Source organism: Malaya genurostris, chromosome 2 (genome assembly GCF_030247185.1).
Source record: "Malaya genurostris strain Urasoe2022 chromosome 2, Malgen_1.1, whole genome shotgun sequence".
Taxonomy (NCBI): Eukaryota; Metazoa; Arthropoda; class Insecta; order Diptera; family Culicidae; genus Malaya; species Malaya genurostris.
The window spans coordinates 175,453,913-175,477,511 of NC_080571.1; the positions used below are offsets into that span (position 1 = coordinate 175,453,913).

The following is a 23,599-nucleotide window of genomic DNA, read 5'->3' on the forward strand; positions in this document are numbered from 1 at the left end:
CACTTTTTTGTGCTTCCCAATTAAAAGATGGAAGAATGACTTAAATTTTGAAAGATATATTCAATGCATATTTTGAGTAGAATATACTCAAATTTTAACAGCTTCGTCCCTTAACAAAAAATTATTGGATAGTTAAGAGTACGAGCACATTTTATGAATTTGAGTTATCTGTCACCTCATTTTGAGTTAAAAATCAATAATATATAAATATATATATATATATATATATATATATATATATATATATATATATATATATATATATATATATATATATATATATATATAATATATATATATATATATATATATATATATATATATATATATATATATATATATATTTATATATATATATATATATATATATATATATATATATATATATATATATATATATATATATATATATATATATATATATATATATATATATATATATATATATATATATATATATATATATATATATATATATATATATATATATATATATATATATATATATATATATATATATATATATATATATATATATATATATATATATATATATATATATATATACAGGGTGATTTTTTAAGAGCTTGAGAACTTTTTTAAACAATAAAACGCATAAAATTTGCAAAATCTCATCGGTTCTTTATTTTAAACGTTAGATTGGTACATGACATTTACTTTTTGAAGATAATTTCATTTAAATGTTGACCGCGGCTGCGTCTTAGGTGGTCCATTCGGAAAGTCCGCTTTTTTATCGACAAATTTTGTTCAGCGATGAGGCTCATTTCTGGTTGAATGGCTACGTAAATAAGCAAAATTGCCGCATTTGGAGTGAAGAGCAACCAGAAGCCGTTCAAGAAATGCCCATGCATCCCGAAAAATGCACTGTTTGGTGTGGTTTGTACGCTGGTGGAATCATTGGACCGTATTTTTTCAAAGATGCTGTTGGACGCAACGTTACAGTGAATGGCGATCGCTATCGTTCGATGCTAACAAACTTTTTGTTGCCAAAAATGGAAGAACTGAACTTGGTTGACATGTGGTTTCAACAAGATGGCGCTACATGCCACACAGCTCGCGATTCTAGGGCCATTTTGAGGGAAAACTTCGGAGAACAATTCATCTCAAGAAATGGACCGGTAAGTTGGCCACCAAGATCATGCGATTTGACGCCTTTAGACTATTTTTTGTGGGGCTACGTCAAGTCTAAAGTCTACAGAAATAAGCCAGTAACTATTCCAGCTTTGGAAGACAACATTTCCGAAGAAATTCGGGCTATTCCGGCCGAAATGCTCGGAAAAGTTGCCCAAAATTGGACTTTCCGAATGGACCACCTAAGACGCAGCCGCGGTCAACATTTAAATGAAATTATCTTCAAAAAGTAAATGTCATGTACCAATCTAACGTTTAAAATAAAGAACCGATGGGATTTTGCAAATTTTATGCGTTTTATTGTTTAAAAAAGTTCTCAAGCTCTTAAAAAATCACCCTGTATAATGCGACTATCGGTCCTGGAACCACAGGATGATAAATGCGAAGACCTCTTTCAATCCACCTAGTGATGCAATGATGCCTTTCTCATAAATATAATACTGCGGTATTCAATTCAAAATATTTCTCTTCGATTTTTGAAAGAAATTGTTTGTGCATTAACTATTATAAAATACTGAATGAAAACGTGTTTTGCACGCGTAGGTTATCCTTAAGGTAACGAAGTGGGTTCACTTTTATATGTACTTCCAGCACCGGAACCCGAAAACCGGTATAATCGAAGTCGGTTCGTACGGTCATCAACTAACATGACGTACAAATTCTACCAGTGTTTTCTTTCATATTTTGAAGTTTTTATACGATTTTGACATCGTACTCTGAACGACGATTTACATTTTTTTTTGAATCCGAAAATATGCAGTAAACTTTTGAAGGACCTTTCATTTGACCCTAAGATTGGGAATATCGGTTCTGTAATCTGTTATCTCTCGAAAACCGGGAACCAGGATAGCCGGATTCTGTTTGTTTAGTTGACTACTGATAATGGCGTCGTTTTGAGTCTAGCATAGAAAATTTTTTCGTGTTTTGTTTCGCCAGTTTAAGTGACGGTGTACAATATTTAACACACTCTACCCTATAACTCCGGAACCGGAAGTCGGATGAAATTCAGGAATTCATATGAATCTAAGTTTGTCAAAATCGGTTCAGCCATCTCCGAGAAAACTGGAGAATTTAAACTGGCCTCAAGACTATTCAAATCGATAGCAATTATCAGCAGACAAATTGAACAAACCGAAGATTGTTAAAATATTTATACTGTCAATAAAAGCGGCGAAGTAAAAATCGTAAAATAAAAGCGTTAACTTTTCATCTTATCTATTGCTAGTTTCTGGTCAAACGCTCTCACATTAGCTATGTCGATTTCCAGTGTCCTGTTTCGTTTGTACCAGAAGTAGGTTTGCTAATCTCCACGACGGGTATTATATAATCTTCACAGAGATTTCTCAACCGATTTTCACAATCATAAATTCTAATAAAAGGTTTATTGGTCTTATTGCTAATAAATTCTCAAGCCGTCATTGAGAACGATTATGCAAAGAAAATAAATTATACCTGTTTCAATTTGTAAATTAAGGTAGTTGGTGCCAACAAAATTTTATTCGAGAATCAATGAAAAGTGGCTTGATAAATTCTGCAGTAATCTTTATGAAAGTATGAGTGAGTTAAGATAGCTATCATTACGCAACTAAGAGGATTGAAACAGATTAAATTCCATAGATTTAATATGGATAGAAGATGCTTGCGATAACTTACCTATCAAGTACCATTCACCATTAGTAATAAAATCAGAAAGATCACCACCGTCGTCAGAGTTCAGCACAAGATCAAGCTAAAAAATAATTATTATTATTCTATGCAACTCAATTCAATGATGTCGATATGATGAGAAAAAAATTAGTAATGATTTGTCATTTTCTACAATATGAACGGTTATATAGCAGCTGTTTCCGTGCGATAGAAACGAAAATGAAATCCAGGTAACGTGTTTATTAACCTTAATTTCTTTAGAGTGTACACTACACTACACTGAGAAATAACGTCATCTAGAACGCAGGCAGAGCCTGTCAGCTTGAAGCAAAGTCAATCTTCAGTTCAGCAACGCCATCGTACGGCATCACATTCAACATATCATGTCAATTGTATGGGTGCGCAACCCTGCTATTTTGGCGCGCACGAATTTGACATTTTTCTCCCCTACTTCTATGTATAAGATTCGATGCGGGCTCGTCTGGGGGCGACATGCTTGCAAAAAAGGATGTTGCCAATGATTTGTTCGGGAAATGTGAGAGCTGGATATCTTGTTAATATGATTTCTTTGACGCAGGCTAATTGCTCAGTTATTGTGAGAGACTATGCTTCTATGATGAAATAGTGTTTGACCAGTTGATAGCAGTCTTTTAAGCTTTAAGCTCGAAAATAGGCTTGAGGCATTTTTTGTGTTCAGACTAATGCTTTTAATTTGGAGGATTACCGATTGTATGAGCGAAAATGAAAAAAGTACAGGTGTGTAATGCCAGAGACATAACTGGATGTCGTGAATACGAATAAAACTGACACTTTTACTTTATACTTCCGAAAATAAATTAGTTGATCGATAGTGTGAATTGTGCAAGTTTTTCCCTTTTACACTACTAGAATTTGAAACGATACACCTAAACTACAGTACAGATTAATTACATTACACATTCTGACACACAAATATTACGAAATAACCAGTATAGTTCCTTATGATAAAATAATGTTGGTTCTGAAAAGAACCTTTTATGAAGGCGTTCGTGATGGAGAGTGGCGAGTTTAGTTCAAATTCCGATGGATACCGCTGACTTCCGTCTTTAATTTCCAGGATGACCTGTTGTCCGTGAACGCGAAACTGATATGTGTTCTGTATGAGTCTTCTGCTTCTACCGCTTGCGGTAACAAGCTTTGTATTTCGCTTGGAGATTCCTCGATCGCACCATAATGACCACGATGACAACGACAGCCGAATTCGAAATGAATGGCTTCTGAAGCAGTGCTATGAATTTTATATAGCAAATCTGCAGAAAGCTTACTACAAACTACAACTGATTGAAAAATGGGCCGTATGCAGTATAGTGAAGTAAAATTTCGCATAATTCTTTAGGTATAAAATTATGGTTCTAAATGGCACCTTGGAGAACTTTGATATCAATTATTTCATTTCAATTTCAATATTTTAGTAAAAGATACTATCAAAATGCTGTGCGGGATTAATTTCTGGCATCCCAGAAAGTCAAATTGTGCAATTTTCTACGATATTAAACACTTGCGAATTTAGAATTCTGAAAATTGCAAAAAACTGAATTATTTATCTTAGATTTGCACTACACTGATAATTTTATTTTTCGTTTTACGAAGAGGCAATCTTTATAGTTCTTCAGGTAACATTTAGAGTCATTAGAAGGGTTGATTTTGCATAATGTTCCACATTGTTGTCCATTTTCCGTTGTATTTTGCTCCAATGTAAACCATCACCAACAGGATGATCTAATCTAATCGATCTTCTTCGAAAGGAAACTGGCTGTGCGAGCTGAGCGTTTGAGGATTTGTACAACGCTAAAGGTCTGCTCTTATTACTAGCGACAGCTCCACCTGACGACCGAAGTCCAGATGAAAGCATTGACGACAGCTCTACCTGACGATTAAAGTCCAAATGAAAGCACGACCTATGCGTTTGAGGCTTTATACCACGCAAAATGCCTGCTTTCATTGCCAACTGCTCCACTTGACGACTGAAGTCCAAATGAGACCTGAGCGTTTGAGGTTTGATACCACGCAAAGGTCTGCTCTCATTATTGACGACTGCTCCACCTGACGACCAAAGTCCAAATGAAAGCATTGACGACCGCTGCACCCGATGATTGAAGTCCAAATGACATTTGCGACCTGAGCGTTTGAGGTTTTTAACCACGCAGAAGGTGCACTCTCCGAAGCTGCTGGTTGATTAAATCATTCCCACGACGTCCGCTTCCATCAAACGCACAAGAAGAAATGCTCGGTTTTCGACCACGGTTCCCCTTTTATACGCAGTCAATTGAAGTTTGAGTTGTTTGTGGTTATCTCACACTGTTCAAAATTTTATCCTAAATTCCTTATCATATTTTTGATGAAATAGTGAAACAACTATGTTGCTGCCATTAATACAAGTCGATATATTCACGATTAAGTTCTGCCCATCCTTCCATATGGCTAATTTTGAAAAGGCACCCCATAGTAAAGAAAGTCGTATTCACGACAAAAAATGAGAAGTTTCGGCTTTAAATCATCCAGTCGTTTTGACCTTCCGAAAATTTCTATCTTTCTAATCAATATGCCTAATATACTAGTACATAGCCAAGAAAAGCTGGGTTTCTTGCAGATATCTTATCTAAAAATTAGCACGCGCGTGATCTTCTATTCTCTATTTAAAAATATTTCTGCGCGTGTGTCGCTATCTACCATACCAGCACCAGCTGGGCACTGCGTATATATCGTTTACATATACAGTAGAAACAGTGATATATATATATATATATATATATATATATATATATATATATATATATATATATATATATATATATATATATATATATATATATATATATATATATATATATATATATGTGTTTCATTATGTCAATACAGCAAGGTGTTCACGTTACTTATTTTTATCCTGCTAATTTCTCAATTTTAAAGTGTATTATTGATCGCCTAGCGGTAAAAACTAAATCATCTTGTTGCCCGTGAAAAGTGTATCATTTTGTTCGTACGCATCTGTTCAGTTCTAGCTTATTTTTCGCTATAAATAGCGTTAAATATTTCATTTTCGGTACGTGCTCCGGTGAACAAAGGCTATTGCAAGCAGTGCTGTTTACTTTGAAAGCCCGCACTCGGGCGAATCAATAGGAGTGACGCAAGGTCGCAACAATAGCCATGGCTTCTGTACAGTGCGATGTTTGCTCACAGCGTATTTCTTCGGAAAGCGATCGTATCTACTGTTTTGGTGGATGTATGCGAATTTTGCACACCAAGTGCTCCGATCTGAATAATCCCGGTGTTCTTGCTATGAAAAATAATGTTGCTCTGAAATTCATGTGTTTCGAGTGTCGCAAACAACAACTTAGCCTGAATGATGTTCTAACTAAATGTGCTGAGTTAACCGAGACGGTAAAACTACTAAGTGATGCTGTAGGCGGCTTTGAAGATAAACTTCACAATGTTGTGAAAGCTGGAATTTCCGAAGCGGAACGGTCTTTGCTTACACACGTGACTTCGGTTGTCAAGAAAGCAGTAAAGGGTGAAGTGAATGCGATTTCGACAGCACTAAAGTCTGCCAAAGCTGACACCTCCAATACTAAGAGTTCCTATGCTAACATAGTGTCTGGTGATACTGGCTTGCCTCGTTCTAAACCAAAGCAAGTTGGTGCGAAAACTGTAACCGGTGACCGCTTGAAGCACAAAAATAATGACTTTCCGACAATCGACGAAGGTGGCCTTTTGAGGTCCGGTAAGCGTCGTAGAGTTGATCGTGATGTCAGTAATGTTGCGGATGATGCTGAAACTGATATAAACTGCTCTGATGTTAATGCAATCTTACCCAAGTCGAAGTCAGAAGTTGTGAAAAAACTAGAGCAAACTGTTATTTTCAAACCAAAGTCATCACAGGCGGCTGATATTACCAAGAATGACATTCGTTTAAATCTTGATCCTACCATGTTTTCTGTTACCAATGTAAAGTTTAAAGATAATGGAGCGGTTGCTGTTAGATGCGTCTCTAGTGAGCACGCCTCAAAGCTTGTGTCAACATCTAGAGATTTGTTATCGGAAAAGTATGACATTGAAATCCAAAAACCATTGAAGCCTAGGATCAAAATAGTCGGAATATCGGAAAATTTCAACCAAAACGAGTTTATTGAAAAATTAAAAAAACAAAATACTCTGCCGGACCCGTGTACAATTCAAATCGTAAAATTTTACAAACGAGAGCATGTTCGGAATAATCCAACGGCAGTAATTTTCGAATGTGACTCCTGCACTTACAACTGCTTGCTGAAGTTGCAACATGTGTTCATCGGTTGGGACCGTTGTCGAATTTTCGAAGATGTTGATGTTTTTCGTTGCTTCAATTGCTCCGAATACGGCCACAAAGCGTCAACCTGCAATAAGCCTGTCTGTTGCCCTAAGTGTGCTGAAAACCATGCAGTCAATGATTGCAATTCCAACTTTGAGAAGTGTGTGAACTGTACCAAATCGATTGGAGCGTCTACATCTACCAATGAAACTACTGGAACTTGCCACACTGTATGGAGCTTGGAGTGCCCGCTCTACCTGAAGCGCCTAAAAATGGCCAAATTGAGAATTGACTACTCCTAGCAATCAGATAATACGGTGGACTCATCATGTTCATATACCAGTGCCAACCCTGGTTTCTCAGGTAAAAATCTTACACGTATATGTCACTCCGTAGCTAGGATTGATACTTCACTATCGCTGAGAGAGATGTCTCAATTACAGATGTTGTCACGAACCAGCCCATTCCTTCCAGGAGAATTTGTTGGTACTCCTGAGTGTAACTTAGAAACCAGTGCCAACCCTGGTTCGCCAGGTAAAAATCAAGAGCGTATATGTCTTCCCGAAGCTAGGCTTGATACTGCACACACATTGAATGGAATAATACCGTTTCAGACTTCTTTTCAACTTGCTTCTCAACAACATCTCAACAGTATATGGTTGTACTATCAAAACGTCCGTGGCCTGCGCTCTAAAATAGATGCTGCTTTCGTTGCTATATGTGACTGCAATTTGGATATCATTGTGATGACGGAAACAGGACTTGACGATCGAATTCAGTCTATTCAATTATTTGGCAGCTCGTTCAACGTATTCCGCTGCGACCGGAATGAAAACAAAAGCCGAAAAAAGAGCTTTGGAGGAGTTTTAATTGCAGTTTCGGATCGCCATATTAGTTCTCGCGTAAACGTTACTCATGAGGCAAACTTGGAATAGGTTTGCGTTTCGGTTAGCATTGGGAATCGTAAATTGCTTCTCTGCGCTATATATATTCCTCCTGATATTAGCAGAGATGTACGTACTATTGAGTCCCATATCGCATCAGTCCAAGAGCTATGCGACACAGGTTCTACCGAAGATATGGTTTTGGTCTGCGGAGATTACAACCAGCCACGGTTGAATTGGGTATCTATTGATAATAATATTCGTGTTGATAATTTATCTCAGCTGTCACCTGCTAGTTCTGCCTTGATTGATGGAATGGATTTCTTAAATCTCAATCAGTTCAATTTACATGCTAACAACCTCGGGCGTGTCCTTGATTTGGTTTTCGGTTCAACTGAACAAAAATTGTGTATTGAGGAATCAACTGCTCCTCTCCTACCGATTGATATCCACCACCCCCCATTGGTTATTTCGATGCAACCACCCACTGTTGAACCTCCTGCAAGAGCCGTAGCTAGTAATGTCCGGTCTCTGAACTACCGAAAGATCGATTTTCCAGCGTTGACAAGTTATTTACTCCATCTCGATTGGCGAACATTGTTTGGACCATCTGATATTGACACAATGACATTTAAATTTTGTAATGTATTACGAGACTGGCTTGCTGCAAATCTTCCCGTTACACGTAGACCGATTTCCCCACCTTGGAGTACACCACTACTGCGTTCTTTGCGCCGAAAACGAAATGCCTGTCAGCGTAAACTTCGCCGTAGACGTTCGACTGTCACTGCTCACGATTTCCATGCCGCTAGCATTGCATATGGGAATCTTAATGCTGCCTTATATAGGTCTTATGTTCTTCGAGTTCAATCTGGATTGCGATGTAACCCCAAAGGGTTCTGGAACTTCGTTAATTCGAAAAGGAAAACATCAAATGTACCTCATAATGTCTACCTTGAAGAAGTGACAGCATCTTCTACAGCAACTGCTTGTGAACTGTTTGCAAAACACTTTGCCTCTGTGTTTACTCCGTGCTCTGCATCTGACTCTGAGTTGACCTCAGTATTAACTACTGTGCCGCACAACGTTGCCGATTTAAACACCTTTCATGTGTCACCTGATATGGTACTTAGCGCTGCCAGAAAGCTTAAAAGCTCATTCTCTCCTGGTCCTGATGGAATTCCTGCTGTTATTTACCGCCGCTGTGCAGCTGCTTTATCGGTACCATTATCTCAAATCTTCAACCAATCGTTTAATGAGGCAAAGTTTCCCGATATTTGGAAACATTCCTACATGTTTCCTGTGTTTAAAAATGGAGATAGACGAAATGTCCAACAGTATCGTGGAATTACGAATCTTTCGGCAGGAAGTAAAATATTTGAAATCATCGTCAATCAATTTATTCTCCGTCGTATCGCTGGCTACATTTCAACTGATCAGCATGGATTCATGCCAGGCCGTTCTGTTTTAACGAATTTACTGCAATTTACGTCAACATGTATCGACCATATGGAGAATAAATTACAGGTGGATGTTATATACACTGACCTGAAAGCAGCCTTCGATCGTATCGACCATGAAGTTCTTCTTCGCAAATTCAGTCTGCTCGGAGCCACACACAAGCTAACTACTTGGCTACGGTCTTACCTTACCCACAGAATCATTCGTGTAAAACTGGGTTCTTGCGAATCGTCCGCATTTACCAATGGATCAGGAGTACCACAGGGTAGTAATCTGGGTCCCCTGCTTTTCATACTCTTTTTTAATGATGTAGCTTCCGTTTTGGGTACTGGATGTAAACTAATATTTGCTGACGATCTCAAACTGTATTTAGCAGTGAACTCGACCGAAGACTGCATTCGATTGCAAACACTATTGAATAGCTTCGTGGATTGGTGTCGAACAAATCAGCTGACCATTAGCATCGCTAAATGCGCCGTAATGACTTTTCATAGGAAGAGCGATCCGATCATCTTCAGTTACAGCATTGATGGTATACCGTTACGTAGAGTCAATGAAATCAGTGATCTTGGCATTATATTGGACTACAAACTGAGCTTTAGCTCCCACATGGCTCATATAACTAAAAAAGCGAATCGACAACTGGGATTCATATCTAAAATATCCCGTGATTTCACCGATCCATATTGCCTAAAATCTCTTTATTGCTCCTTAGTTCGGCCAATTCTTGAGTTTTCATCGCCAGTTTGGAATCCGTATCAGTTAACTTGGAGCCTAAAACTAGAAAGAGTACAAAAAAGATTCATACGATTAGCTCTCAGGAATCTACCTTGGCGTGACCCGCAGAACCTACCGCCATATCAAGATCGTTGTCAGCTATTAAATCTTGAATCATTGGAACGTCGTCGTCGTATTCAACAAGCCTTAACAGTTGCGAAAATTTTGAATGGTGAAATTGATGCACCGGAACTACTATCCCGTTTGGATCTTCGAGCCACTAGAAGAACCCGCGATGCATCGTTATTATCAACGAGGTTTCATCGGACGAGCTATGGATATCACGAACCAGTCTCTTCAATGATACGTACTTTTTCACGAGCAGAGTCTACCTTCGAGTTTGGTGACTCATCAAAAAAATTTGCATCCTCTATACGAAGACTACAATTACTGTGATATTTATGTATACTATTTATTGGTGTTTGTATGATTAATGTATGATGTTTGTATAGTTTTATTTATTAACAACGACAATTTTGTATGTATTATGTGTAAATTTTAGTGTATTAGAAAAGATAGTGGTTTTTATGCCTCTTTGAGAAGAGTTCCATTGAAATGTTTTGGTACACTCAAACGGGCTTTTCTCCACTCATATCATTTAGACGGTAATGTCCGATGATAATAAATAAATAAATAAATAAATAAATAAATAAATAAATAAATAAATAAATAAATAAATATATATATATATATATATATATATATATATATATATATATATATATATATATATATATATATATATATATATATATATATATATATATATATATAGTGATAAAAAGAGAAATGTTTCATTGGACAGTGTAGTAAGAGACTGAAAAAAGTGCTTTTTCCTCAAGGAGGTTTTTTTGCACTCTACTGGAAGGAATATTTACTGATTGCCTCGGACCGGGTCTTGGCAGACGTTCACCATTTTTGGAGCTTAAGCTGAGTAAAACTTAGCTTTTTAAGCATGGGGTAGGCGGTTTTAAAAACCCCCTACTCAAGAATGTTAAGATACTGGACTGCAAGCAATTGCGTTCAGTATCGACCGCTGAGGATGGGACTAAGTCCTATATCCCATCAGACTCGTATCGGGTGACTTTCACTGGCTCGGCTTTGCTAATTACGTCCTCCTTGACCGAGTTCGTTTACCTGTTCGCCTTTTTGTTCCGCGGGTCATGAACTCCCATTGTTGCAATAAATCCCGGTGTATAAAGTGTGGAGTCCTGCAGTGGAGACAATGAAAAGTGTCTCTACTGTAAGGAGGGGCCGCATGACCTCTCTGATTGTCCCGTGTACAAATTGCGTAAGGATAAAATGAAGCGTTCACTCAAGGAACAATCCAAAGCTCATTTGCGGAAATGTTGAAATGTGCTACACCACCTACCGAAAATCCTTACGCTCACTTGTCAACTGACGAGAGCGAATATGATGACCCCCTCGAGAGTACATCTTCGGCTGTCTCTCATAGCTCATCAATCAGAAAGATTAGAAATATATCCTCTCATAAGCTCCCTAGTAAGGGTTCGCAGATGTCTTTAGAGACGGCTCCTAAAACTACAGCAACAGGAAGTGGTGCCAAGAAACCGGCGGAAGAAGCTCCAGGTCTTGGAAAAATAAATTCCATGCAAGAATTTCCACCCGTTCCTGGGACTTCAAAACCCACGAAAGTCCCTAAAAATCAATCAGAAATTTTAAAATACTGGGTTTAATAAATTCTCTGATATCGTGGACTGGATCATGACTGCCTTCAATATTTCAGAATCTCTTAAAAGTCTATTAATGGCTTTCATTCCTACAGTTAAAACATTTTTGAAGCAGTTGACTGCAAAATGGCCCCTTCCTTCAGCAATCGTATCCTTCGAAGGCTAAGTCCCCCCCGCGGTCACGGATACAATCACTGTTATTCAGTGGAATTGCAGAAGTATTATCCCAAAAATAGACCCTTTCAAACTAAACAATCTTAAATGTGATGCATTTGCATTGTGCGAAACTTGGCTAACTTCTAAAGCTTTAACGATTTTAAAATAATTCGCCTGGATCGAGATGATTCCTACGGAGGAGTACTTTTAGGGATTAAAAAGTGCTATGCTTCCTATCGAATTAACCTCCCATCGATACCAGATATTGAAGTTGTCGCATGTCGCGTTACAATCAAAGGCAAGGACCTTTGCATTTCTTTCATCTATCTTCCCCTAAGAGCCTCGGTTGGGCATCGGCGGCTCAGTGATATCATAGAGCTTCTTCCCGCACCGACGTTGGTTTCAGGAGACACACGGTACGGAATGGGGCTGTCTTCACGACGATAACAGATCAGCTATGATCCATGATCCATGATGCGACAACTTCAATATGACAATCTTGAATACGGAACAAATGACACGGATGCACTATCAGCAAGACCAAGTGCGCTGAATTTATCCCTTTGCTCGACATCGCTACGGTTTGATTGCAAGTGGAAGGTGATCCCTGATCCCCACGGTAGTATTCATCTACCTATCGCAATTTTAATCACCTGCGCATTAAGACCATCGAAGACAATCAGTGTTTCATATGACCTCACACGAAATATCGATTGGAAATGCTACGCAAATTCGACATCTGAAAATCTAGAAACAACACAAGAACTTCATCCGGAGGAAGAGTACACGTTTTTGGCTGGCTTGATTCTCGACAGCAGCTTGATTCTCGTGTACCCGGCGCGAGAATTTACATCCGTCCTCCCAACCCGTGGTGAGACAAAGAGTGCTCAAAATTGAACACGGAGAGAGCTTCATCATTTAATGAGTATATGAAAAACGGAACACCTGATAACTTTAGAAACTACGCGACATTAAACACTGAAATTAAAAGCTTGATTAAAGCGAAGAAAAGCGGTTATTATCATCGATTCGATTTGAAACAAAAATGCCAGCAGAGAATCAATTTTCTTCGTAAAATAACCGGAACTTGATGGGGTACCCACCCAGGAGACCTGATCAGGCTGTACCAAATAACGATAATGTCCGTAATGGAATATTGATGCTTCTGCTTCCGATCCGCCGCGAACACCCATTTCATTAAACTGGAAAGAATTCAGTATCGTTGTTTGTGTATTGCCTTAGGTTACATGCAGTCGACTCACACGATGAGTGTCGAAGTGCTCACGGGCGTCTTACCGTTGGAAAATCGATTCTGGGATCTCTCATATCGATTGCTTATCCGATGCGATATCTTAAATCCGATGGTGATTGAAAACTTCGAAAAGTTTGTCGAGCTCAATTCTCAGACCCAATTTATGCCCTTATATTTTGATTACATGACTCAGAATATATATCTTTATTCGTTTGGTTCCAACCGTGCTCATTTCTTGGATACTTCTGATTCTCCTTTGTTTTTCGACACATCCATGAGAGAAGAGTTTCATGGAATTCCGGATCACATACGCCCTCAACTGTGAAAAGGTGTTTTACACTGACGGATCAAACATCACCAGCTCCACAGGCTTCGGCATTACTAATCAGAACATCACCGCTTCGTACAAACTCAGTGATCCGGCTTCAGTTTACGTCGCAGAATTAGCTGCTATTCAGTACACCGTCGAGATCATTGAAACCTCGCCCAAAGACCATTACTTCATTGTCACGGGCAGTTTATGCTCAATAGAAGCTCTCCGGGCAATGAAGCCAGGAAAGTATCACCCATATTTCGTGGGGAAAATACGGGAACACTGGCGAAATTTATCTAAACGGTCTTATTCAATATTGTTAGTACGGGTCCCTTCGCATTGTTCCATTCCGGGCAATGATAAGGCAGACTCATTAGCTATGGTGGGCGCATTAGAAGGTGAAATTTATGAAAGGCCAATCTGCTTCAATGAATTTTTCAGTATCTCTCGTCAGAAAACTTTCGAAAGTTGGCAAACTTCATGGACCAATGGTGAACTGGGACGACGGCTATATTCCATTATCCCTAGGGTATCGACGAAACCTTGGTTCAGGGGGATGAACGTAAGTCGCGATTTGATTAGTGTTATGTCGCGGCTCATGTCAAATCACTACACTTTCAACGCACATCTCCGGCGTGTTGGGCTCGCGGAGAGCGGTCTCTGTACCTGTGGCGACGGCTATCAGGACATCGAGCATGTCGTGTGGTCGTGCGTAGAGTATAGCGACGCCAGGTCGAAGCTACTGGAATCCCTTAGGTAGGCCGCCTGAGATTCCGGTTCGGGAAGTGTTGGCGAGTCGGGATAGTCCATATATGCTTTTCATATACCATTTCCTTAAACACATAATTATCCAAGTGTAATGTGTTATTCCTCGCTTAGAAAGTATAATCTCCAACTATAGGTTCGATACTAATATCCGCTCGATTCTCTCGATCCCCGTACCTGTCCACCATCTTCATTGGAACTTTTTTTTTGTCACTAATATTTTCGTTCCCCCTTTCCCTGACTCTTCATCGTCTCGATGGCAACTAATTAGATCTCTCTAGTTTTCATACATTTTGTTCCCATACCCCCTTTTTACCTCACTTTTCACAATATATTCTTTTATTTCCATTCTCTTCCGTAACATCACCATCACCGCCCACGGAAGACTGCTCCAGTCGAAGACCAGCATGCGGGCCACACGCCGGGCCTTCGAAGCCTGGGGGTGTTTCCCGCGTACCCACACGAACCGAAGGAAGTGGCCGTCGATATTTAACAACGCCTTTTGGAAGACTCATGCAATATTCAATTCACCGACCACTGCCGATCGCCAGCTGAAAGCTGGATTTTCGATAATCCGAGACGACACAATCTGGTGCTACTATTCTAGTTTTCCCTGAAGAAAATAATCAAACAGGCGACATCAATATTCATATAAATGAACACATAGAACAGACAAATACGAGTCAAAAGAACCACAAAGTCAAACTGTGGATCATAATTACAATACTAACTATTTTATTACTATTAAAACTACATAGGATACTAAAAACATGGTGGATCCAAAAGGGATTCAAATCAGCACAAATCGCTTAGTTAATAGAATGATGATTTTTTTATTAGTAATAACCGTATCAATAACACTAACAATAATAACAATACACTTAATACTGAATATTTTTCAAGACCTAATAGTAATTAGCAAACATGCACTGATTCAGATTTGACATTAAAATTTGTAGTCTACGCTTATCTAAAAATAAAACTAACTTTATGTCTACGTCCTTTTGCACCTTTTAGTAAGAACTCAAGCCCTAAGACATGGAACGAACTCATTCTAAGAACTAAAATGCTAGGCAACGACGATCCAATCACTGGGATGGATCTAGTGAAAGAAAAAATAAACATACAGAAACTTGAAGATTAGAAAATATACAAATAAAATCAACTTTTTTTTAATTACTAATGAACGATCCTTTCTGGGTCGACGAAGATCTGTGGCTCTTAATTGATGACTTCCTCCAGGAGTCAGATATCCAGGAAGTCAGACATTGTCGGACCATTAAACTAGTTTTTTTATTACTCTTTTCCCATTTCCCGGTGATGTATAGATCAAAGCAAAATGAGAAAATGTAATTCTGAAGAAAATAATCAAACAGGCGACACCAATAGTAATATAAATGAACACATAGAACAGACAAATACGAGTCACTAGAACCGTAAAGTCAAACTGTGGATCATAATTTCAATACTAACAATGTTATTACTATTAAAACCACATAAGATACTGAAAAAATTGTGGATCCAAAAAGGATTCAAATCGGCAGGAAGTATTAGTACAATCGCTTAATTACTAGAATGATGATTTTTGCCTTTCTCATATAGAAAGGTTATGCAATCACTTGAAAAACCGACTAGTAAAAATTGGCTCGGAGGCCAAGTGCCATATACCATTCGACTCAGTTCATCGATCTGAGCAATGTATGTGTGTGTGTATGTGTCAAATAATCTCACTAGGTTTTCTCATAGATGGCTGAACCGACAAACTCCGGATTCTTTGACAAACTGAGATTAAATTCACCTATGAGGAGGAGAAAGACAACAGTTTGCCTTTTTTAGATATCCTCATTGTCAGAGAGGCAAAAACCTTAAATTTCGAGATATACAGGAAACCAACCAACACAGATCGAGTCATACCAAATACTTCTAATCATTCCCACCAACACAAAATGGCAGCTTTCCATCATATGATTCACAGAATGCTGACCTTACCCCTTAAGAGAGATGCTGCAATAAAAGAGAAAAACTTTATTTTCGAAATTGGAAAGCTCAATGGATATCCGAAGCGATCAATCCAAACAATCCTCGACAAAAAATTAAGATTGTTGAAAAAAAATCACTTACAACTCTGCCTCCCCCATCGGAAAATTTAAAAATAATATCGGTGGACTTCAATCCAAACATTGCACATCCTTTTAAATAAAAACTAAGGGGCTGTCCATAAAAGACGTCACGCCGCAAGGGGGAGGGGGGTGTTTCATAAAACGTGACCTTTTGTGACAGGTGGAAGGGTGGGGGGGAGAGGTTTTTGGAATGTGACGTCCAATATTTTCAATGAGCGCATTTTTGAAATACCTAATAATATTACTGCTTTGCCCTACTTCCGATGATTTTGTAGTTTTAGGGATATTTTTTAATCTAATGACAGCATGTAATAAGTCGCTCTTTCCGTCATATTTGTATGGTTTGTCATACATATTGAGAATGTATTGAGATGAATTTTATTTATTTTGAATTCGTGACATGTGACATAAGGGCTGTGGGGGGTCTTTGTGACAAAGGGGGGATGGGGAGTCAAAAATCGTCAAAAAAGCGTGACGTCTTTTATGGACAGCCCCTAAATAAATTTGGTTTAGATTTAGTATTCAGCAGTATGAACTGTCAATTGAAAAATTTACTAGGTTCTACATCCTACGGATAATTTGAAAACATCTGGGGTATACAAAATCTCGTGTTCTCATTGTGGTAAAAAATTTATTGGACAAACAAAGAGAACTCTAGACATCCGTTTCAAAGAACACGTCGCTGAAATAGCGAAAGCATCTAAAGAGTTAGAGGAAGGACGACCACATCATTTCAAGTCAAAAGTAGCTGAACATGCCTTTTCTGAAGATCATGAACTCACTACCAACGACATAAAAATCATAAGACAAATTTCCAACCCATGGAAACAGAAGAAAGTTTAGAAATCTTCAAAAATAACTCCGTTTCATTATTAAATCGTGACCAAGGAAATAAGCCCTCCTGGCTATTCAAGTTATTACCGACACATAAGATACAAATAGATCTAGAAAATATTTAATCTTTTAATCCTCCACTTCTTCAGTTTGTTACCCTCCGTTGACAATTAAACTACCGTCCTACCCGTTTCTTCCCGTTTTTACCCGTTGACAATAAGACATACATCATTCTTTCAAACAAACTTGTAAAACCAATACACTGAAGAAGGATGTAAATAACATTCCGAAATACGCGTATCTGTATTGTAACGATTGTTATGCTTTATTAAAGTATAGTGACTTTGTGAAAGTGTAATAACGCGACAGTGAAATAGTGGAATTAAGTGGTACATAAATAATGCAACTATCTATGCAACTGATTTTTACATAACTGTGCCTCCTGGTTTGTCAAATTCACAAACCAATTCAGGAACTAGCACAAGAAAAGACAATAATCCAGTGGGCTCCGTTTCACAGCCACCATCAGGATTACTGAAGTTTTCGGAAATTGTAGAATGGATTTTCGCAGCATTCAATATTTCTGAACCTCTAAAGACTATCATAACGGCATTCCTTCCAATAGCTAGAACTTTTTTGAAACAGTTATCAGCTCAATGGCCAGTTCTTTCAGGTTTTGTATCATTTGATGGATAATTTATCATCCGCCGCAAATGATTCAATCACTGTTCTGCAGTGGAATTGTCGAAGCATCATGCCAAAACTTGATTCATTTAAAGTTTTGTTGCATAGTCAAAAATGTGATGTATTTGCTTTATGCGAAACATGGCTTACATCAAACACAGCCTTAAATTTTAATGACTTTAACATTATACGTCTCGATAGAGACTCTCCGTATGGTGGAGTGCTTTTAGGAATTAAGAAATGTTATTCCTTTTATAGATTAAACATTCCTTCGACTTCTAGTATAGAAGTTGTTGCTTGTCAAATAAACATTAAAGGAAAGGAAATTTGCATTGCTTCGGTATATATTCCTCCAAGAGCTCAAGTTGGACAACGACAGCTTAATGAAATGGTCGAAGCCCTTCCTGCTCCACGTTTGATTTTAGGAGATTTCAATTCGCACGGAATGATGTGGGGTTCCGTTTACAATGATAGCAGATCATCTTTAATATATAATATTTGCGACAATTTCAACATGACAGTATTGAATATGGGTAGCATGACACGGATTCCAAGACCTCCTGCACGTCCAAGTGCATTAGATTTATCTCTTTGGTCGACTTCAATTCGACTAGATTGCACCTGGAAAGTATTTCCTGATTTACACGGTAGCGATCATTTACCAATCATCATCTCAATTAGCTGTAACAAATGTATTGCTAATTCAGTTAATATTCCATATGATTTGACAAAAAATATTGACTGGATTAAATTCCAAAGTAATATGTCAAGTATCTTAAATTCCATGGAAGAGCTCCCCCCACTTGAGGAATATGACTTCCTCGTTTGTTCGATACTGGAGGCCGCTGAACAAGCACAAACCAAACGATTTCTTGGCCCATCGTCTAACAGAAGACCTCCAAATCCTTGGTGGGATAAAGAATGCTCAGATGCTAAATACGCGAAACAAAATGCTTTCAAGACGTTTTTAAAACGAGGAGGAGGAACTCCTCAGAATTTTGAAAAATTCTTGGTTTTAGAAACCAAGTACAAGAACATACTTCGGGTCAAGAAATGCAGCTATTGGAGACATTTTGTGGAAGGTTTGTCAAGAGAAACCTCAATGAGTACTCTTTGGAATACGGCCAGACGAATGAGGAATCGTAACGTAGGAAATGAGAGTGAGGAGTACTCGAATCGATGGATATTTGATTTTGCGAGGAAAGTTTGTCCAGATTCTGTTCCTACGCATAGCATTATTCGGGAGTCTCCTCCAAATAATAGTTCTATTGCTAGCCCCTTTTCAATGATGGAATTTTCCATAGCACTCATGTCTTGTAACAATAACGCTCCTGGGTTGGACAGAATTAAATTCAATTTGGTGAAGAATCTGCCCGACCTCGCAAAAAGACGTTTGTTGGAATTGTTCAACAAGTTTCTTGAGCAAAATATTGTTCCACCTGACTGGAGACAAGTGAAAGTTATCGCCATTCAAAAGACGGGGAAACCAGCTTCCAATCACAACTCATATAGACCTATTGCAATGTTGTCCTGCATCAGAAAATTGTTCGAAAAAATTATTCTTCGACGTCTCGACACTTGGGTCGAGACGAAAGGTTTGTTATCAGATACTCAATTTGGCTTCCGAAGAAATAAAGGGACGAATGATTGCCTTGCATTGCTTTCGTCTGACATCCAAATTGCCTTCGCTCAAAAACAACAAATGGCCTCTGTATTTTTAGACATTAAATGAGCATTTGATTCAGTTTCCATTGATGTTCTTTCAGTCAAGCTCCACCAACATGGACTTCCAGCGGTTATAAATAATTATTTGCACAACCTTTTGTCAGAGAAGTGCATGTATTTTTCACATGGCGATTTGGCAACATTCAGAATTAGCTACATGGGTCTCCCGCAAGGCTCATGCCTCAGTCCGCTCCTGTATAATTTCTATGTAAACGACATTGACAGCTGTCTCGTAACCGCATGTACACTAAGACAATTGGCAGATGATGGCGTGGTTTCAGTTACTGGATCCAAAGCTATTGATCTGCAAAAACCATTGCAAGATACCTTAGATAAATTGTCCGTTTGGGCTGTTCATCTGGGTATCGAATTCTCTGCGGAGAAAACAGAGCTGGTCGTCTTTTCAAGAAAGCATGATCCCGCGCAACTTCAGCTTCATATGATGGGAAGAATGATCCAACAGGTTTTGACTTTCAAATACCTCGGGGTGTGGTTTGATTCCAAATGCACGTGGGGAGGACACATTAGATATCTGATAACAAAATGCCAACAAAGAGTAAATTTTCTTCGAACAATAACAGGATCTTGGTGGGGTGCTCATCCGCAAGATCTAATAAAATTGTATCAGACAACGATACTTTCAGTGATGGAATATGGATGCGTTTGCTTTCGTTCCGCTGCAAATTCTCATATTATCAAACTGGAGCGAATTCAGTATCGTTGTTTGCGAATTGCTTTAGGCTGCATGCATTCGACACATATAATGAGTCTTGAAGTTCTGGCGGGAGTTCTTCCATTGAAGGATCGTTTTTGGGAGCTTTCGTCGCGACTGCTAATAAGATGTGAGGTACTGAATCCCCTAGTTATTAATAACTTCGAAAGGCTAGTTGAGCTTCAATCTCAAACAAGATTCATGACTGTATATTTTAACCATATGTCACGGGAAATCAACCCTTCAAGATATATTCCTATCCGTGTCAGCCTCCAAAATGTCCCTGACTCAACTTTATTTTTCGACACATCCATGCAGCGCGAAGTGCGTGGAATCCCGGAACACCTACGCTCGTTGGAAATCCCAAAAATATTTTCACGTAAGTTCAGGCATATTGACTCTGAGAAAATGTTTTACACGGACGGATCGCGAATTGAAGAAGCGACAGGGTTTGGTATGTTCAACAATAATGTTTCGGCCTCATTCAAGCTTCAAGAACCTGCATCTGTTTATATAGCAGAGTTAGCAGCAGTTCATTATAGCTTGAATGTAATCGTCACATTATCTCCAAACCATTATTTCCTCTTCACAGATAGTCTGAGTGCAATTGAAGCCATTCGCTCAAACGCTGCTGGCAAAAATGAACCGTTTTTCTTGGGCAAAATAAAACAGTGTCTGAACGACATATTGAATAATAATTATCAAATCACAATAGTCTGGGTCCCGGCTCATTGCTCCATTCCAGGCAATGAAAGAGCCGATAGTTTTGCCAAACGTGGTGCTATTGAAGGTGAAATTTATGAGCGACCGATTGCTTTCAACGAATTTTATAGCGCGACTCGCCAAAGAACACTTGCCAGCTGGCAAGCTTCTTGGGATAGAGATGATCTAGGTCGGTGGATGCACTCAATTATTCCTAAAATATCGACAAAGGCATGGTTCAAGGGGCTGGATGTGAGTAGGGACTTCATTCGTTTGATGTCCAGACTCATGTCCAATCACTACACGTTAGATGCACATCTCCTTCGAATTGGGCTCTCCGAGACTAATCATTGTGCTTGTGGAGAAGGTTATCGGGATATTGATCATGTCGTTTGGACATGCGTGGAGTATCGTGATGTCAGATCTCAACTAATAAATTCCCTGCGTACCCAAGGTAGACTATCCAATGTCCCAGTTCGAGACATTCTTGCTTGTCGTGACCTTTCTTACATGAAACTTCTTTATCATTTTATAAAGACAATTGAAGTTTCAATTTAATAATTGACCCTTTTGAGGGTTAGTTTTGACTCCTACTGGTCCATTAGTTCATCCAATAGCAAAATTTTAATAAAAATGATGTGCTGATACAAACAAACTCAAAATAGGTTACGAAATCAACAACAAAGTGTATAAAAATTTAAGCTTATCTTATAATTTATAGCAGTTAATCGCTTGGTTCAAATAATGTTCTTAAGTAGATTTAATAATAAATAACGAAATAGCTAATATGATATTTAAAATATATGAGGAATATGTTTTATTAAACTCAAATCGCTGTGACTATATTAGTATTATATTAGGTTAAGAATTCTATGTAAAAGTGATGATACGGCGAAGAAAAACTTATGTAAATTGCCTTAAGAAATAAACGTATTTATGAAAAAAAAAAACTGATTTTTACAGAATTTATAGGAAAAGATATGCACAATACTATAAAAAAATTCTGAGTGGAACTCGATGGAACTTTATTTTTATACCATTCCATAGTTTTCTAATCATAACTTGTTTCAAGTTATTGTTTTTACATATTTTGTTTGGATTTATTGTAGAAAATATAAAATCCCATAATTTTGTAGAAGGTTGCATACACACCAAAAAAATTGAGTTTTACTGTGACTTAATCCCTCATACGATGTAATTCATAAAGACCTAATTTGTCAAATGACGGAAAATCTTATTTGTAATGACTTAATGTTAGATGAGCTTGAATTTTACTGGTTTCGACTGTAACTTGCGTTCTGCTGGCAGGTGCGACTGTATGAATTTAAATGCACCTTTTACCAGCCAAGTAGATGCATGCTTCTGTGACTCAGTCGATTAACAGACGTACTTGCGATCCAATGATTCTCGGTTCAAGTCGCGACGGTTGCTCTCAGTATTTTTTTTTTCTTATTTCAATGAATTTCATGTATGGAGTTTTAGACACAATATTAAATGTTCTTCCACGTAAATTTGCGTGAGCTTCAACGCTCCATTTATGTGCATCTAATAAGATGTAAAATCACTGGGTTTTTTTAAGTGTATAATATTTATTTATTGTATTTATTCTTTTCTGAAAAAGTTATACATCATTTTACCTATTTTTACCTAGGAAACTTTGTACCGAAGCGAAATATGCAACTTAATGCAGCAAACTTTTACAATGCGTTTAGGAAATTATATTGATAATCCAGTTTATTTTATAATAAGAATATCTTGAGTACTATTCGTGTGACTCATTTTCACTATGACCGTGCTGAAAGCATGCATGATTAAGAAACGGAGGGTGCCACGCGTCTGCTATTTCTGTAACTCACTTTTGCAGTGAGCGTAGAGATAAGCAATTCGTTCCTGAGCTATTCCAGTGAATCGAATCTTTAAAAAAAGCTGATAGCTCACAGCTCTTTTTAAAAGGACCGCAACTCACCAGTTCACCGCACTGGTAAGCAGGGATGCCAGGTTCACAGATTAATCTGTGTTCCACAGATTTTCAACATTTTGCACAGATTTAAAAAATGGCACAGAATTTCACAGATTTTTGAAAATGGTCACAGATTTATACAGATTCTGATATCGATCAAAGATTTTTGAAATTGTTCACAGTTTCAGTTCAGTCCCGGGTTGGCGGTTCAATGCATAGGGCGCTGGTATTACAAACCAGTTGTCGTATGTTCGAGCCCCGACCTGGAAGGATTCGTAGTGTCAGTAGAATCGTAGCACCAGCCATGCACTAGTTCTGTACACTCTGAATCGGCTGCGAAGTCTGTTGAAACAGAAGGTCAAATTCCACTACAGGAATATAATACCAAGGCTTTGCTTTTTTCACAGTTTAACACCAAAAATTACAGAGCGTTAGGAAAT

At 38.1% G+C, this 23,599-nt stretch overlaps 1 protein-coding gene across 10 annotated transcripts in view; it reads right to left on the reverse strand.

Annotated features, from left to right (window-relative positions):
- Positions 1-23,599, reverse strand: part of LOC131427551 (neuronal acetylcholine receptor subunit alpha-7) — a 1,487,406-nt gene that overhangs the window by 552,788 nt on the left and 911,019 nt on the right. For all 10 annotated transcript variants that reach the window (XM_058590843.1, XM_058590842.1, XM_058590845.1 and 7 more), the window contains one exon: positions 2,806-2,881. In XM_058590843.1, coding sequence (XP_058446826.1) covers positions 2,806-2,881 — 76 coding nt within the window. The remainder of the gene's footprint in view (positions 1-2,805; positions 2,882-23,599) is intronic.